This window comes from Engystomops pustulosus, chromosome 10 (assembly GCF_040894005.1).
Source record: "Engystomops pustulosus chromosome 10, aEngPut4.maternal, whole genome shotgun sequence".
Classification (NCBI taxonomy): domain Eukaryota; kingdom Metazoa; phylum Chordata; class Amphibia; order Anura; family Leptodactylidae; genus Engystomops; species Engystomops pustulosus.
The window spans coordinates 80,080,178-80,099,353 of NC_092420.1; the positions used below are offsets into that span (position 1 = coordinate 80,080,178).

The following is a 19,176-nucleotide window of genomic DNA, read 5'->3' on the forward strand; positions in this document are numbered from 1 at the left end:
TTCAAAAAGGGCACTTTACTGAAGTAAAGAGTAGTGGATTATAAATACAGGCGTTTTGGGCGGTAGCCAAGTTTTCTAGGGGGCTCAAGGCCACCCAAACCACCTACCAAATTTTATACTAAGAAGAACCTTCACCCATGAAATCCTCCTACGTCTGTTCCTGCTCTCAATACACATTTATACAAGAGACATTTTTTGACTTTTTGAAGGTCCTCCAAAGGTCCTGAAACCACAAATTGAAAGCAGCAGAAGGGACACCTCCTCCATTCCCCAAGAAGCTTGATTTCTAGTACTATATGTAAGAAGTTATCCCAGACTTGGAGGGGCTATAATATTCATACAGCACACAGGCCATGGCAGTCTAAATCCACCCCTGAATGTAAGGAGTACCTGCGTCCCTGCTACTCCCTATATCAGTGGTGGCGAACCTATGGCACGGGTGCCAGAGGTGGCACTCAGAGCCCTTTCTGTGGGCACTCAGGCCATTGATCCCAAGACAGAGTTCACCAAACAGGACCAAATTCACCAAATCTTCCTGCAGACCCAGGCAATTTAAGAGATGCTACAATCAGCGCTATTTTAAAACGACACTTCATTGGATGCTGGGAACTACTGTAAAAGTGAGAAAGTGTTGATATAACTGCATTATCTTTGTAGGTTATCCTACTGGACCCTACATTCTTGCTGTACAGAGAGACCCTGGAAAGAAGCTACAATGATAGTCTGCATGTGCCCTCCTTCTTTCAACTGTATTAGTGGCCTCAAGCGGCCGATACGATTGATAGATGTTGAAGAGCAGGTAGCAATAAGTTACTTAAAATTCAATGTTGGCACTTTGCGGTAATCAAGTGCATTTTGGTTATAGTTTGGGCACTCGGTCTCTTAAAGGTTCGCCATCACTGCCCTATATCATAAATCACTATAATGCTTTTAGTCCTGTCCTCTGCACTGTGGTCCGTGAAATCCGTCCAGCGCAAACTTCATTTTTCACGTGTCACTCATAGTTCCTCCAGTCTTACACCCTCAACGATCAGAAATGTACAGACAAATTTTAGATAGACGTAGATTGTACGTTTAGGTATTTCATAGGTGCAGCCACGGAAGGAACCGAAAGTAGAGCACAGCGCCCGCCATCGATCCGCGACCGTTGTAGTTATTTGCACAGGACTGTTTGCTTTGCTACTTGTGCTACGTGAACCTTTTATTCTGAAACCTTTTTTTCCTTTCAAATGCAAATAATGTGCTGAATTATGGTCAAATACTGTGACACGTGCCCTGCCAGTACCCAGGATGATGCTATAAGGGGAAATGTCAAGGTAGAAATAAGTGAGAGGCTGTGTAATCCGGTGCACGCCCGGGCAGACAGGAATTAGTGGCGAGTACATTACAGCTGCAGCAGGAAATCTCAGGTCACTGGGTGTCGCATCATGTGTCTGCATCTGCTGGGTTACAAGTAGTAGAAGTTCTCTGTGTTTTCTCTAACCTTTTTTTTTTTTTTTTTTTTTTTTTTTAATTTATTTATTATTATAACCTGTTTCCTCTCTGTTATCAGCCAATTTAGACTTTGAAAAGAGAGAAAAATAGCAACTTATTATACCCTGCATACATCAAATTGGTGAAACTAAAAGGAACACTAACACTAAGTGGGAACACTAAAAGGAAATCTACCATCAAAATGAAGCATGGATAAACCAAGGATACTTGCTCATAGATCCAGGCACCCCAACTGTAGTAATAGTCTTATATTTGTTATCCATGGCCTCCTTCCTTCTAAAATGGACTTTGGCTCTGAGGGTGTTGCCAGACACTCTCAGTGCTGTAGCTTCAAAGGCTGTTACAATGTGCAGGAGCACTTCCTTTCTCCCATTGTGTGCTAAAACTCCACTAAGATTACAGTAGGCAGAGGGAAGGGGGGATGCTGAGGGAGCAGGGGGAGGGTGAGATGTCCTCCTGTACAGCGTAACAACCTGTGAAGTTACTGCACGGAGGGGCTCTGGTAATACCCTGAGCACTTCTGGCTATCACATGCTTTGAAAAGTTGATTTTAGAAGGAAGGAGGCCATGGATAACAAAGAAGATCACCACTGTTGCGGTGTCTGAATCTATGAGTAAGTGTTCCATGTTTATCATGATGGATTTTGATGAAATTCCGACATATATGGCAATGATTTTCCCATCCTAGGCACCTCGGGGGAGGAACATTGTCTCCTGCGGTCCATCAGGTTTTTTTATACTTTATGGCAACATTATGGTAAATCTAATCAATGATGCCATATAATTGAGTTTGTGGTGGAGGAAAGATTGCTAATTGTCTTCGTACTGGGCCCAAGTAGTATCAAAAAAAGGAACTTATATTTGTTCCGCTCCAGCTCTCCAGTCCACTTTAGGGGGCTTTAGGATCACAACTTGATTCTTTAGGCCGTGCGTCGTGCTTAATCCGGAAGGATTGACTCCCAAACACAGATGTGTTTAGACCAAAACACTTGCTTGTATCTTGAACCATGACCGTGAAATCCATGCAGCGCACGCTCCATTTTTCGCAAAGCGCCCACAGTCTTGTTCTGCTGGCCTTACACTCCCAACGATCAGACATGTATCTCCTTTGCTGTGGTCAGAAGTGAACAAATATTGTATCTTAATGAACTGTAAATTTATCCCTTTCGGTTTTGAAGTTTCAGATTTTGTCTCGGCATTTGCATGATCGTTTCTCATCCTGTTACGTTTCTGTTTTATCAGATGACTGGGTGCTGGTTCATGGTTTACAAGCAACGTAACAGCAATGGATGGTAAGTCGTCTCTCCGGGGCTCCGGCGCACCCACAGACTCCACCATAAACACTGAAGATTTTGTCGTAGTACCTTTACAAGTCGATGGCTCTTCAAATGTAGACGACAAACCTCAGTTAAAGGTCAGTACGATGGTAGAGAATTCCGTTACTTCATTTGTCATGGATGGGAGGGTGTGTCACTATCTGGAGTATAGATATACCATACCTGGATGTGCCTGCCAAAAAGTATTCAACACAAGAACAGCTTTTACCTACCCCAGAAATTTAACAGATGGTCCTGGGAGCAAAAAAGACTGAAGTTACAAAGAGACGCCCAATCTTGACTAGCTATGGCATCTGAATTCACAGTTAATTATTTATGGCCGCTGGGTTACTGCTGCTGATATTTAGCTAATGGTGTTGTGGTCCTGCTCTTATTATTATTTGACGTCAGTCGATTTTTCTTGTAAAATAAACCCACTACAGAATCTTTAAAGGAGACTCCAAAGAGAAAAGAATTAGGCAACATTCACACGAACGTATGGGGGACGTATATACGGGCGACTTGTGTACGTCCCCCATACACTTCTATGGCCTCACATCCCCGTACGGGAGCGGTATGGTGCGGCACTGTTCCGTAGCCCTTAGAAAGATACAACATGTTCTATAATTCTACGGTATACGGCACCGTGCGCTGTGTATTCCTATGGAGAGGGGCGGGGGTGAGCAGCGCTCATCACCTGCTCCTCTCCCTGGCACTGATGTATGCTCGCCGTACTACGGTAAGGCTGGCATACGTTGTGTGAATGTAGCCTTAGACTAAAGTTGGCCACAGGCTGGAGATACAGGCAGTTAAAGCCGCTCACATCCCAAACTACGTCTTTAACTGCCTGTATCTCCAGTTCTGTAGCTCACAGAGCCACAAGAGATTCATATCTTTATTATGATTCCAAAGATATTATTTCTAGGTATTATGTAACCGTAAATGGGGGTATCTGAAGTAACAGTCCCCCTCCAGCCTCTAAAAGTGACTCTTCTCAGCTCATTTGCATATGAATTTGATGGTGATTTTTTTATATATAAGTAAACTGGCAGGATTTAAAGGGAACTTGTCACCAGTGAGCCCTCCCCCTCCACAAATCACGCACAGTACCATTTAGATGTCATTATATGTTTCACTGATGGCTCTATCCATAGAATGTTATTCTAAAAAAGACTTTTATTGATGTCCTCTGTTACTAAAGATCCAGTCATGGAGGTGTGGGAACTCCAGGATACAGTGAAGCTGCCCATCCTCCTAACTGACACTGCTGAATAGAATTCCTGAGGGAGGGGTAGATAAGGGGGAGGTTGGGAGAGACGCTGACTGTGTGACTCGCTGAAGAGAAATCAGCTCCCTCATTTATCCCTTCTTCAAAAATTCTTTTCAGCAAATAACACAGTAACACATCCCAAACATTTCATTCACCCTTCCCTAAGGAATTCTCTTCAGTGAGTTCCAGCCAATGTCTCTTTCAATTCTTCAGTTAACCCTTCCGTCAAGAATTCTCTTTAGCGAATCACACACAGCTAGCATCTTTCTCAATCCCCTAATTTACCCCTCTCTCAGAAGGCAATTAAGAGCCAATGCTTGAAAGGATTAATCATACACTACTTGAGTAGTTTAGTGGGGTCTTTGTTCTTAAAGGAAACCTACCACCTGAAGTGGCAGGTTTCAGAAGAAAACACCGAGCACCAGCTCAGGCTGAGCTGGTGCCGGTGCTTATTTTTGTTTGTGTTTTAAACCGCGGTATCGCGGTATGCGCTCGGCGCTTACCATGCGCGCGGCCACATAGGAAGTGAAGGAGAGTCGCATGCATGGTAAGCGGTTTAAAACGCTAACAAAAATAAGCACCGGCACCATCTCACCCTGATCTGGTGCTCGGTGTTTTCTTCTGAAACCTGCCACTTCAAGTGGTAGGTTTCCTTTAATCAATGTTCAGTGAAGTATTGTAAATCCACATGACCACAGGCCTCAGTTCTCACTTGCCATATATCACTGGTGAACAGTAACTAGTCACACTTTCATGCTGCTGAATCTTGTCAGTGCAGTGACATTGATGGAGTAGTGCAAATGAAGCAACACTTCTGGCTCCAAAAGGCGGCACACCCAACATTGCCCTACTCGGAGTATTGAACAGAAGCTGCACATCAGCCCAGGCACAGGATTTTAAAGTAAAATTGGTTCAATTACTGCAGATTAGTTGTCAAAACGTCTCCATTTCCGTACACATTTGACATCTCGCAGACCCCTTTTGTCTTATTTCCAGTACAAGGTCCATGCCAACACATTAAAAGATTGCTTGGCAGTAAGTTTACAGTTGTCCTGCCAAATCCAGCACGTTATTTACTTCTGGAGGTCTGGCATTAGAACAGTCGCTTATATAGAAATGTCTTTCCTTGGCTTTTTCATATACTGTGGTTGGGATTGTCAAATATCTGGATGTGAGTGTGATCTCCTCGAGTCATATCATGGTTCGTCCATAGCATATGTAGTACGACCGTATTGTATCAGTAAGGGCAATGCTTACTTGTTGTGGGCATCAGTTTGGCTAATAATATGTTAACGGTTTGTGGGTTTTTTTTTTCTCTTACCCTTTTTATTTTTGCAGATAATGTCCAATGGAGATGAACAACTGGAAAAGGCGATGGAAGAGATACTTAGAGATTCGGAGAAAAAGCAAAATGGCAACCACGCAGAGATTGACGAGGGGCCTGATTCCTACACTGCTGGCTGCAGCATGACCACTGCCAGGAACCCTCCACTCACATTAATTTTGGACCCTAACAGTACAGGTTGGTATTTTTGGCCTTGAATCGCAGCTCTCGAGTCATTGTCCCGCTGCAGGGCTACTGTACCCTACTGCAATCATGTTTTTAGTATGGAGCAGTAGTCCTATTGGCAGACCATGACTCAGATGACTATAGTGCACAGTTGTGCTCCTTGCACAATGTTTGAGCATAAAAATGAGTGTCCAGAAGATGTTGTGCAGGTAAAACAACTTCTGAAAGGAACTCTCCATTCAAAGCTAATTCATTGGATAATACATGGTGCAGGGCCTAAAGGGGGGAGCATGACTCAGTTTCATTGTATTCCTAGGACCTTGCTAGAACCTAGAGTGCTGCTCTTCCCTTCAGGCTCTGCACAAGGTATAATTAAATAAATCAGCTGTGACTGGAGTGTTCCTTCTAAAGGGAACCTGTCACCACTGACCTAATTTTCAATAAAGACAGGTTGCAGAAGCCCATCACACCTGCAGTGCAAAAAGGCCTCTCTGCCTTTTATAAGCATTTGATTTAACTTACCTTGTACCCTGACAGAATCGTCTGTGTAGTGCCAGGGGTTGGGCTTTGGTTTGAATGCATTTCAAATAACATGTGACTTGTCTGTGTTACTCACTCCTCAGATCTTAGCCCCATCTTTGTGCTCCTGTACAGCTCCTCCCTCCACCACTGATGTCAGGCTCACCAGGTTGTGACCTCTTTGAAAGGAGCAGGTGGGAAGAGCTGTACAGGAGCACAAAGGTGGAGGCTGAGTAGTGAGTAACTCCGACAACTCACATTTTGTTTTTTGAAATGCATTCATACCAAAGCCCAACCCCTGTGACTACCCCATGATTTTGTCCCTGTTGACAGGTTCCCTTAAAGTAAAAAAAAAAATTGCTCTCATTTAACCCCTTTATCTGTACTGTACTTTAGTTATAGATGCAGAGCAAGAGCCAGGAAGAGAGGATTGCAGGACAGGGAGAGAAAAGCTGTGTGGCGATTAGTGTTTACAGTTTTGGATAGGGAGGGGCAATGTAATAAATAAACATAGGAAAATGACCTAATTTACATCTCTTTTTTTTTACATCTGCTTTGCAGTTGAAAATCACGCAGATGAGCAGCACTCCGTGACTCGTGTCAAGCTTGAGAATGACTACATTGAGTTGACTACATTGAGTTATTCCACTTGTGAATAAATATTCAACGACACGAAGTGCTGCTCGTCTGCGTGATTTTTGTATTTCTGGGATCTTGAGCCGGACCCCCACGAGCTTGCACCCACAATTGGATGTTGATCGGTTTTCATTGTGCCGCCCTTTACCTTTCACATTGTTTGTTTTACAGTTATTACAAGCATGTCTACCCCTGCATAACACACACTATACATTAGCAAAGCTAAGTCAGAGCGTTTCTAAGGGGAAAGTCCTTTGACAAATAAAGAAAAAAATATTACAAATTTAATTACACATTATTAAAGATTAATTTAAAAGACTAGCTAAAAGCAGCAACCCTATATACAGCTGTCATTACGTATGCTTATCAATCTGGAGTTTCCATATACAGGCGGTCCCCTACTTAAGAACACCTGACTTACAGACGACCCCAAGTTACAAACTGACCTCTGGATGTTGGTAATCTACTGTATTTTAGCCTTGGGCTACAATAAACAACTATAATAGTTATCAAATGTGTCTGTAATTAATCTTTATTGAATCCTGGTTCTTATGACAACCCAACATTTTTAAAATCCAATTGTCACAGAGACCAAAAAAAATTTGGCTGGGGTTACAATTATAAAATATACAGTTCCGACTTGCATACAAATTCTACTTAATAACAAAACAGAACCTATCTTGTACGTAACCCGGGTACTGCCTGTAATTAACTTTTATCCTATTTGCAATAGGCTGCAAGTGCCCACCTTCTGGTAAGTGCTCAGATTTTCCTCCCTAAGCCCTTCTATGCAGCTCCATCATTCAGGAGTTGGTGTCAGACAACATAGGAGCTGATAGCCGGGACCAAGGAGGAGCAGTGGGGCAGCCTGTAGGGAGGCGAGCCTGAAAACTTAGAGAACTCAGGATTGTCTAGTGGGCACTTGAAACTGTCTCTGATTTAGGATAAAAGTCAAGTACCCCTACAGTATATCAACAGGAACAAAGGTATGTTAAGGGTTATGTCTTTCTCCCCCACTTGACAATATTGCTTATTTAATGGAGCAACAACAAATTCCGTTGTATTCCGGACAAATGATGTTATATCTGATATTATGGAATTGCCCCTCCTTAAGATGGGTATCACATGGCTTTCTTCTGTTCTATCTTTTGTCTCTTCAGAGATTCCTGCGCAAAACATTAGACCGACTGCAAACCCTCCAGAAGAAGAAAGTGTTTCCTTTCACAAACTCTCATATTTGGGTCATATGAAGGTTTCCGCTCCACGTAGTGAGACAGAAGCCCTGCGGGCCATGTCCTCCATGAGAGCACATTGTTCAGCTCCAATCACTGTTACTCTCTACGTTCCCAATGTTGCTGAGGGCTCCGTCAGGTGAGGTTTTTTCAAGGTTAGATCAAATATTGCATTACTGGTATATTTGTGAGGCCAAAAAGATTTAGCACATAATAGGACATGATCTGAGCCACTTCATGTCCATGACCTTACATATTATGACTACATTTGTATTGAACCAGCTCTGACTCTGCAAGTCTGACTCATAAAAGGGATTGTTCATTGTGTCAAAGGTAAAACGGCATAACTAAATGTGCATATAAGGATATGATTTCTAATGAGTGTCCAATAAAATCCATTTCCTCTGATTTTATTACTCTCTAGCCACATTTATTTGCATTTAATGTTTTATGTGTTATTTTATAGCCTGTAATGTAGTCATAGAAGGTTCCAGGAAGTGTTGACCAATCGGTAAAAGCCTGTATTGTTTTCTTCACATCTTTTTGCAATAGTCTTTCATTACCGTCTTCTGTTTTCAATGTGGGAAACTTGTAAATTATAGTATGGTGTTGCCATAATACACATTTTTTTTTCTGCTGAGTTTGGAAAGAAGGGAGCAAGGAGCTCTTGTCGGCCGCCTGATCTATACTCCTGATACATAGTGCTTATATTGATGCTACAAAGACTCCGCACTCAGTTTATGATACATAGGCACATTGATCATACGCTGGTGCTAAGTGTGCCAGCGTATGATGGTGCCCCTGGCACTTACCTGGCACTTACCTGATCTATCAGGAGGCTTTGCCCTGTCGTAGTATTGCGCCATAGCCTGCGCCTGCTTAACTGCATGGACAAACAGCTCTCCTCGCCCAATCGGCATAGCAGACGGAGAAGTCCCAGTGTACAGCGAGCAATTGAGACTAAATAATGGCTTTTATGCCTGTTGTCAGGCATACAAGCCGTGATAAATCCCCCCCCATAGACTCATGCTATATAGACTTGACTCCACACCTTGCTCCTAATGCATCTTGCTTAGATTAATGCTACAAAGACTTGATTCCACACTCTGCTCCCGATACTTAGTGCTTACATTGATTCTACAGAGATTTGATTCCGCAACCTTGCTACTGATACATAGTACTTAGATCACTGCTACAGAGACTTGACTCCGCACTATGCTTCTGATACTTGGTCCTTAGAATGATGCTACAGAGACTTGACTCCGCACTATGCTTCTGATACTTGGTCCTTAGAATGATGCTACAGAGACTTGACTCCGCACTATGCTTCTGATACTTGGTCCTTAGAATGATGCTACAGAGACTTGACTCCGCACTATGCTTCTGATACTTGGTCCTTAGAATGATGCTACAGAGACTTGACTCCGCACTATGCTTCTGATACTTGGTCCTTAGAATGATGCTACAGAGACTTGACTCCGCACTATGCTTCTGATACTTGGTCCTTAGAATGATGCTACAGAGACTTGACTCCGCACTATGCTTCTGATACTTGGTCCTTAGAATGATGCTACAGAGACTTGACTCCGCACTATGCTTCCGATACTTAGTCCTTAGAATGATGCTACAGAGACTTGACTCCGCACTATGCTTCCGATACTTAGTCCTTAGAATGATGCTACAGAGACTTGATTTGTTTTACTCCATATTAGAAGCCCTTACATAGAGAAGGTGGAGCTGTGTGTCACTGCCAACCCTCTGCCATATGATGTTTTTAAAGAGCTGAATGTATAGAGAGACAGCAGAGTTAAGAGAATAGAAAAGCAGCAGTTGGTTGTCCCGCGCTTTGTAGATCCTAAAGTGTATCCTTTAAATTTCCCCTGAGGAGATAAACATTCGCATCAAAATTTTTTTTTTTAACTATGAAGTCTTGACAGACCTGCTCTACCACTTCACAACATGCAGGGTTTATATAGGTCACATGTTAATGAAATAGATTGTCAGTTTTTGAGGTTGTAAAAGGTGCGATCGCTTGAAGAAAGTCCTTAATGTCAATAGGATCACTAAAGGCCTGAGACAGGCAAAGACGATAATATCAGACTTATACGTGTCATTTGAAAGCTAAAATTCAGAGGTTTAACATAGAAGCTCCAGCACTTATCATCTAGTCATGAAAATGTATATTGCTATATAATGATAGTGCTGCAGACATTTATAGTGTATGAATAATACCATAAATCTAGTGCTTTCTAACATATAATCTGTTGAAAAAAAAAATGTGTGAGTGTAACCACCTTGAAGAATTTCAGTTCCGTATAAAGATGAGGTCACTGACTCGTATCATAGTGTATGAGGTTGGAAAAAGATACATGTGATTCAACACGTAAGATTAAAAAAAAAATTCCCATGATATGTTTGCTCTCAAGAAATGTATCCAGGATTTACCTGCAGCAGAGAGTTCCACAGTCTCATTGCTCTTACAGTGAAGAATCCCTTTCCATGGAGGTGGTAGAGCCACCTCTCCTCTAGCTGTAGAGGATGCCCCCTGTCTGTGGTGATGGTAGAACCGCCTCTCCTCTAGGTGTAGAGGATGTACCCTGTCTATGGTGATGGTAGAACCTCCTCTCCTCTAGGTGTAGAGGATGCCCCCTGTCTATGGTGATGGTAGAGCCACCTCTCCTCTAGGTGTAGGGGATGTCCCCTGTCTATGGTGATGGTAGAACCTCCTCTCCTCTAGCTGTAGAGGATGCCCCCTGCCTATGGTGATGGTAGAAGCTCCTCTCCTCTATGTGTAGAGGATGCCCCCTGTCTATGGTGATGGTAGAGCCACCTCTCCTCTAGCTGTAGAGGATGCCCCCTGTCTATGGTGATGGTAGAACCTCCTCTCCTCTAGGTGTAGAGGATACCCCCTGTCTATGGTGATGGTAGAACCTCCTCTCCTCTAGGTGTAGAGGATGTCCCCCGTCTATGGTGATGGTAGAACCTCCTCTCCTCTAGGTGTAGAGGATGCCATCTGTCTATGGTGATGTTAGAACCGCCTCTCCTCTAGGTGTAGAGGATGCCCCCTGTCTATGGTGATGGTAGAATCTCCTCTCCTCTAGGTGTAGAGGATGCCCCCTGTCTATGGTGATGGTAGATCCTCCTCTCCTCTAGGTGTAGAGGATGTCCCCCGTCTATGGTGATGGTAGAACCTCCTCTCCTCTAGGTGTAGAGGATGCCCCCTGTCTATGGAGATGGTAGAACCGCCTCTCCTCTAGGTGTAGAGGATGTCCCCTGTCTATGGTGATGATAGAAACTCCTCTCCTCTAGGTGTAGAGGATGCCCCCTGTCTATGGTGATGGTAGAGCCACCTCTCCTCTAGGTGTAGGGGATGTCCCCTGTCTATGGTGATGGTAGAACCTCCTCTCCTCTAGCTGTAGAGGATGCCCCCTGCCTATGGTGATGGTAGAAGCTCCTCTCCTCTATGTGTAGAGGATGCCCCCTGTCTATGGTGATGGTAGAGCCACCTCTCCTCTAGCTGTAGAGGATGCCCCCTGTCTATGGTGATGGTAGAACCTCCTCTCCTCTAGGTGTAGAGGATACCCCCTGTCTATGGTGATGGTAGAACCTCCTCTCCTCTAGGTGTAGAGGATGTCCCCCGTCTATGGTGATGGTAGAACCTCCTCTCCTCTAGGTGTAGAGGATGCCATCTGTCTATGGTGATGTTAGAACCGCCTCTCCTCTAGGTGTAGAGGATGCCCCCTGTCTATGGTGATGGTAGAATCTCCTCTCCTCTAGGTGTAGGGGATGCCCCCTGTCTATGGTGATGGTAGAACCTCCTCTCCTCTAGGTGTAGAGGATGTCCCCCGTCTATGGTGATGGTAGAACCTCCTCTCCTCTAAGTGTAGAGGATGCCCCCTGTCTATGGTGATGGTAGAACCACCTCTCCTCTAGGTGTAGAGGATGCCCCCTGTCTATGGTGATGGTAGAACCTCCTCTCCTCTAGGTGTAGAGGATGCCCCCTGTCTATGGTGATGGTAGATCCTCCTCTCCTCTAGGTGTAGAGGATGTCCCCCGTCTATGGTGATGGTAGAACCTCCTCTCCTCTAGGTGTAGAGGATGCCCCCTGTCTATGGAGATGGTAGAACCGCCTCTCCTCTAGGTGTAGAGGATGTCCCCTGTCTATGGTGATGATAGAAACTCCTCTCCTCTAGGTGTAGAGGATGCCCCTTGTCTATGGAGATGGTAGAACTGTCCCTCCTCTAGGTGTAGAGGATGTCCCCCTGTCTATGGTGATGGTAGAACCTCCTCTCCTCTAGGTGTAGAGGATGCCCCCTGTCTATGGTGATGGTAGAACCTCCTCTCCTCTAGGTGTAGAGGACGCCCCCTGTCTATGGTGATGGTAGAACCTCCTCTCCTCTAGGTGTAGAGGACGCCCCCTGTCTATGGTGATGGTAGAACCTCCTCTCCTCTAGGTGTAGAGGATGTCCCCCTGTCTATGGTGATGGTAGAGCCTCCTCTCCTCTACATGTAGAGGATGCCCCCTGTCTATGGAGATGGTAGAGCCTCCTCTCCTCTAGGTGTAGAGGATGCCCCCTGTCTGTGGAGATGGTAGAACTGCCCCTCCTCTAGGTGTAGAGGATGCCCCCTATCTATGGTGATGGTAGAGCCACCTCTCCTCTAGGTTTAGAGGATGCCCCCTTGTCCTGGTCACAGGCCTAGGATCTCTGTACTGCACAATTTTCCAATACACTTTCTGTATCAATTCCACATGGATTTCTAGATCTCTGCTTGCTGTCATTCTATGGAAAGCTTCAATGTTTACTACTAGTGGACAGTAATCTGACCTTGGTCACACAGGTGCATGCTTGTTATATTTCAGACAGTAATCAGAGCTGTGTGTATGTTGATAGCAGCAGCAGGAATGTGAAAAGTGTACTTATATTCTAGGATTGGAGCTGGACTTGGAGAACCTGGATGCACTGGAGTATGAGATATTTTTACTGATCACAGCAGACCCCTTCCCCCTGCTTTGAATCAGAACAATAATGGACTTCTGGTTAGATATGACAGCAAAGGGGAGGGGCTGAGGAGAGGTTTTAATGCAGCAGTGTGAGGAGACTCCAACAGTGCTGCAAATCCAGCTACAATCCTAGAATATAGAATGTTTTTTACGAAGTCCTGCTGCTACTAATAGTGCACACATAAATATAGTTACACACATGTCAAGGGACAACACCTAACAACGTCTTCAGCTTTGTACATTCAAAATTAGTGCTATAGTTCCCTGTGCAGGAAGGTTTTGATGTGGAAACGATACCATCTCATATTGTTACCTCCTGATTTTATATTCTAGGATAATGGACCCGACCACAAATGCAGAAATCGCCTCTTTCCCAATCTATAAAGTGTTGTTCTGTGTCCGAGGACAGGACGGGACCGCCGAATCCGACTGCTTTGCATTCACATCACGGGATTGTGACACGGATGAATTCCAAATCCATGTATTCAGCTGCGAGATCAAAGAGGCGGTAAGCGCGGAGAAGCTGCAGCCTTGTCAGAGCCGCTTGTTCTTTTTACTCAAATCACTGGTTCTTTTAGTTTTCATGTTTTATTCCAAGTTGCCTTAAGGATATTGATGTGGGAACAGTAAAATTTCCATATTTTTTATGATTTACTGATAAGGGGAGATCATCAGATTATCACAAGTCTTTTAGAGCAGGGCAACCAATCAGAGCTCAGCTTTCATTTTACTTCAGCTGTGTTTAAAATGAAAGCTGAGCTCTGATTGGTTTCCATGGGCCAGTAGACCAGTTTTACCTTAGAAACTTGATGATGAATCTGCCCCATAAAGTTTATCTTATAAAGTAGTTGGTAACTCATAAACTATATTACTGGTACCAATCCTCAAATAAAACTTATATTGTACTCCAGAACTGCATTCACTATTCTGCAAGTCGGATCTCACATCACCCCTTGTTTATATATATATATCCCCTAATGTGGTCTTTGCACATGACCGTAGAGTCGATCATGAGGAAGTGTCAGGTGATTTCAGTAATATGACTGTGGTTTCCTTTGTGTACACATATAAAAATAAGAAGTAAACTAATACGACAGACCACAGAGTCCACCTGTCATTTATTGGTCATGTGCAAATCTTCCTCTGAGGCCTCATTGATCTTCATAATAAAGGAACCACAGCAATGAATTTACACTTTGAGTCCACCACATGTTGGAAGGCCTATTCTAAATTGGGTGTTGTTAGAAAAAATGTAGCTGTTTCCCATAAATTTATTTCCCATAAATTTCCCTTAAGAAACAAGATGGTTGTCCTTGGATACAACCACCTATGCTGGAGTGATTGCACAAAGAATCTAATTGTTCTGGCATATGAAATTTTCCAGGAGTTACTGCATGTACCACAGCCGTCCTGTAACTGAGCACTGAATCCAGGTGCTCAGACGAGGCTCAATAGCGCATTTGTTGTCACCGTTGCAGGTTGTATCCAAGAACAGCCATCTTGTTTCTAAAACTCCATTTGTTGGAAATGTGGAATTGTTGGAATTAAAAAAACACAGTTATTTTTTTTAATAACATCCAGATGACTTAACATATCTACGTGTATGAGGACAGATTAAATGTTAATGCCCAAATGGCAATACTTTTTTAAATGGGATGGTTGAGTTTATTAAACAATCTACAGGTGGCAAGGGGGAAGGGGGGGGCTTTAAAAAAAAAAAAAAAAACCCTAAACTTCTCTGGTGCTCCCAGTATCCCGTGCCGCTGCTGGTCAGTGCCGTGCCCCTGTTTGTTTACAGGGGAAGTCACCCTCAGCTCTGTTAACTTGCTCCTGCCTGCATGTATGAGATGCTGGGACAGTTGATGGGTTGGTGTGCAAGGTGGGCGGAAGTTGTCAGAGCCGAGTGTACCTGTTCCTGTAAAGAAACGGGCACGGCACCGACAGACAGCAGGCAGGATACTGAGAGCGCCAGAAAAGGTAAGTCGAAGTCTTTTTTACAAACTTGGACAACCACTTTTAACTGAGCAACTCTTATGCAACTGCTTTAATTTTCTGATTGTTGGAGGAGATAAGCTCTGATGTCAGTAGTGATGTAATGATGGGTCAGTGTTATCTATATAGAGGTCATTGTACAGGGAGGGGGAGGAGATAAGCTGTGACATCATCTATTGTCAGTAGTGATGTAATGATGGGTCAGTGTTATCTATATAGAGGTCATTATACAGGGAGGGGGAGGAGATAAGCTGTGACATCATCTATTGTCAGTAGTGATGTAATGATGGGTCAGTGTTATCTATATAGAGGTCATTGTACAGGGAGGGGGAGGAGATAAGCTGTGACATCATCTATTGTCAGTAGTGATGTAATGATGGGTCAGTGTTATCTATATAGAGGTCATTATACAGGGAGGGGGAGGAGATAAGCTGTGACATCATCTATTGTCAGTAGTGATGTAATGATGGGTCAGTGTTATCTATATAGAGGTCATTGTACAGGGAGGGGGAGGAGATAAGCTGTGACATCATCTATTGTCAGTAGTGATGTAATGATGGGTCAGTGTTATCTATATAGAGGTCATTGTACAGGGAGGAGGAGGAGATAAGCTGTGACATCATCTATTGTCAGTAGTGATGTAATGATGGGTCAGTGATATCTATATAGAGGTCATTGTACAGGCAGGGGGAGGAGATAAGCTGTGACATCATCTATTGTCAGTAGTGATGTAATGATGGGTCACTGTTATCTATATAGAGGTCATTGTACAGGGAGGGGGAGGAGATAAGCTGTGACATCATCTATTGTCAGTAGTGATGTAATGATGGGTCAGTGTTATCTATATAGAGGACATTGTACAGGGAGGGGGAGGAGATAAGCTGTGACATCATCTATTGTCAGTAGTGATGTAATGATGGGTCAGTGTTATCTATATAGAGGTCATTGTGCAGGGAGGGGGAGGAGGTAATAATATCTCTGTGCTTCTTGTCTTTGTGTATACTGGTATTATACAATGCTCTGTTGTGTGGCAGCTGATGTCTGTCAGTGACATTTCGGTGCAGCTGCCTACATTATTCCGGGCTTTTTCTGAGAATTTCCTGACAGTAGCTTCACTTATGTTCCCCTTTTTGACATGTCCAGTGGCGGGTAATAAAGAATGGGCTATTGTGTCAGTCAGTCTTATCTACAGCCACGAGACAAGCGAGACCATTCTCCCATGGGAAGATCCTCATTTAACAATTAATTCTTCTTTTTTTCTTAAGCAGTTTGGTTTTATTTCAGGTCCCTTTTTTATTTCTTACTTGTATTTGTCTAAAAAAAGGAATCCGCCTGTGATCCTGCCATGTTAGTTTTAGTAATGTTTTGTTTTGTTATGTATTTCTGTTGTTCCATCAATCTGGTATTCTTTCCGGGATTGGACATTAACATTGTTAATTATTATTTTCTTTAAATTGGATCATTTTTATGAAAAAAAAAAATAATTGCAAATACTAGTTTTTTTGGTAGCACTTGCTAAATTTTTCCCCCTTTTTCCCACCACTACACCAAGGGGGGTGTAAAGGGGGGAAGACGAAGCAGGCTGGGGTGTATCATATGTGAAAATGCATTTGCTGTGATGAGATAAACACTGCGCAGGGCTATCACATGCTGGCGCATGATAAACATCCTCAAAGACTAATGAATCGGAGTATTAAACAAAACCCTGGTATATACCTCAAACAAAACCGTACCTGGACGCAACAGGGAAACTTAAAGGGAACCTGACACCTCCTTCTCACTAAAGGCAGGTGGCAGAAGCCCATCACACCTGCATTGCAAATATGCCTTTCTGCCTTCTCCTAGCATTTGCATTACAATATAATTGTGTATTTTAACTTGCCTGGCATCCTGGCAAAATCCTCAGTTTAGTCCCAGGGGTTGGGCTTTGGATTTGATTGCAAATAACAACACGTGACTTGTCTCTGCTGCAGACTCCTCAGCTCCCACCTACAGGATTAAAGCCCACAGGGTGATGAGTTGACATCAGTGTGGAGGGAGGAGCTGTACAGGAGCACCGAGGTGGGGACTGAGAGCTGAGGATAGAGCAGCACAGATAAGTCTCCTGTTGTTTTTTGAAATGCATAAAAACCAAAGTTTAACCCCTGGGTCTAAATTGAGGATTTTGTCAGGAAGCAAGGTGAGTTATAACACACAAGATCAAGTCACGTTGCCTGGATCTATGAGTAAGTCTCTCTGGTTTATATGTGCTTGATTTTGATGATAGATTTCTTTTAACATTCATATTTTTCTGCATTGTTTAGTAATATTTTGACAAATTTAGTCAAATTAAGCTACGTTTCTGCGTACACTTCTTTTTAGGTGAGTAGAATATTGTACAGCTTCTTTACTGCATTCAAGCGCTCATCAAAGCCCAGTACAGATGTGAAGGACCCGTCCCTGCCTACACCAGATAGCGATGTGTTTACATTCACAGTCTCCCTCGAAGTGAAAGAGGATGATGGCAAAGGGAATTTCAGGTACTTGTCTTTTCCGTATATAGAGCGGTTTTATGTTAATAATACTTGAATAACACAACTCAACCATTCAGGCAGTTTGTGTTGCAAAAGACAGGAATGTATGTTTTGTGCTGTACTTCGGAATAATGGGGATGTAGTGGATATCCTCCAACCCTTCTATTGGAATACTTAAAGGGGTTGTCCACTTTCAGCAAATAATTGGTATAGTTTGTGTAAGGATAAGTTATTCTCTCCTTCTATAGAAAGCTTTTATGTTTACTTCCAGTGGATAGAGATCTGTCTGTGGTCACACAGGTACACGGCTCGTTATATCACAGAGAGTAATCAGCGCTGTGTGAAATAACAAGCCCTGCACCTGTGTGACATCACATGACCAGGGACAGATTTCTATCCACTGGAAGTAAACATAAAAGCTTTCTATGAAAAGGACAGCAAGCAGAGATGTAGAAAACCATGAGGAATTGATACAGAAAGTGTATAGAAAAATTGTATAACTTTTCCGTACACAAACCAGATCAATTACTTGTTGAAAGTGGACATCCCCTTTAAGAATTCACATCAGATAAGTGCGTCGGTCATGTAGACTGTCTTCTTTGTGAGACATTAACTAAGACAATTGAGGGATTTATGCCAATAATAACCTAAAGGGATTTACACAATGGTTTCCCATATGCAATGTTGCGGTAAGTATAATTTTGACCAAAATCACTGTCGACTGATGAGCGGGGTGACTAAAATTTTATAAATCCCCTAGGATATATGTTTTCAATGCGTATAATCCGGTACTACGGTATTTTATTTTAGCTTCATTCATTTGCAGGACAGAGTAGGACAAAGACGTTCATTATTGCAGTCCTTTACTTCCTCCCTGTTTCCTTCAGCTGCAGGTCTGGATGGATAATTAGAGAACGATTGGGAAGTGCTGAAACAGGAAGGGATGAAGATTGCCTGAATAACTTGAATATTTTACTTTATTAGACCGCGTTCACACTTAAAAGTTGCTTAGTCAATAAGTCCTATTATTACAGCAGCTTCAGCATTGATTGAAGACAGCAGTGTCTCTCCCAGGCACAGCTGTGTGAGAGGAAGGTGACAAGAAGGAGTACACTAACCCCCATTAAATAGGCCCTTTTTTGTTTTTGTGTTTCCATTTTTCACTCCCCACCTTCAAACATCCATAACTTTTTAAAACATTTTTTCTCATGTACAGAACTGTGCGTGGGCTCATTTCAAAGCGCTGCTATTTAATATTCTATGGCGTGTAGTTGAAATTGATGGAAAAAACGCCATTACCTTGTGGGCTTGGTTTTTACAGGTTTCTCTGTGCGCCGCAAATAACCTGTCTCCTTTTTTTTTGGGCGGTACAAACATGGGGACAACAAATTTTATATACCGTAGGTTTTATTTTGTTTTAATACAACACCGGGAATAACTGTTATTTTATTTTGATAAATCAGACATTTTGGAAGGCGATACCTAACAACATCATTTTTTTTATTTTACATATATTTTATTTTTTAAATCAACAATAAACTTAATTGAAGAAAATTGAGGGAGATGGTCTGTGTGACAAGCACGGCACATATAAGTTAAACTTAACAAAACTTAACAAGACAACTGATAATGTACCTGTGCCGCACCAGCACCCCAAGGGCACTTAAACAGTAGAGGAAGGGGGACTCAGAC

At 43.0% G+C, this 19,176-nt stretch overlaps 1 protein-coding gene across 2 annotated transcripts in view; it reads left to right on the top strand.

Annotated features, from left to right (window-relative positions):
- RABGAP1L (RAB GTPase activating protein 1 like) overlaps nt 1-19,176 on the top strand; it is a 199,426-nt gene that overhangs the window by 11,711 nt on the left and 168,539 nt on the right. For both annotated transcript variants that reach the window (XM_072128764.1, XM_072128763.1), the window contains exons 2-6: nt 2,737-2,908; nt 5,419-5,602; nt 7,906-8,116; nt 13,313-13,487; nt 17,333-17,490. In XM_072128764.1, the coding sequence (XP_071984865.1) occupies nt 2,780-2,908; nt 5,419-5,602; nt 7,906-8,116; nt 13,313-13,487; nt 17,333-17,490 (857 nt within the window). In that variant the 5' untranslated portion in view covers nt 2,737-2,779. The remainder of the gene's footprint in view (nt 1-2,736; nt 2,909-5,418; nt 5,603-7,905; nt 8,117-13,312; nt 13,488-17,332; nt 17,491-19,176) is intronic.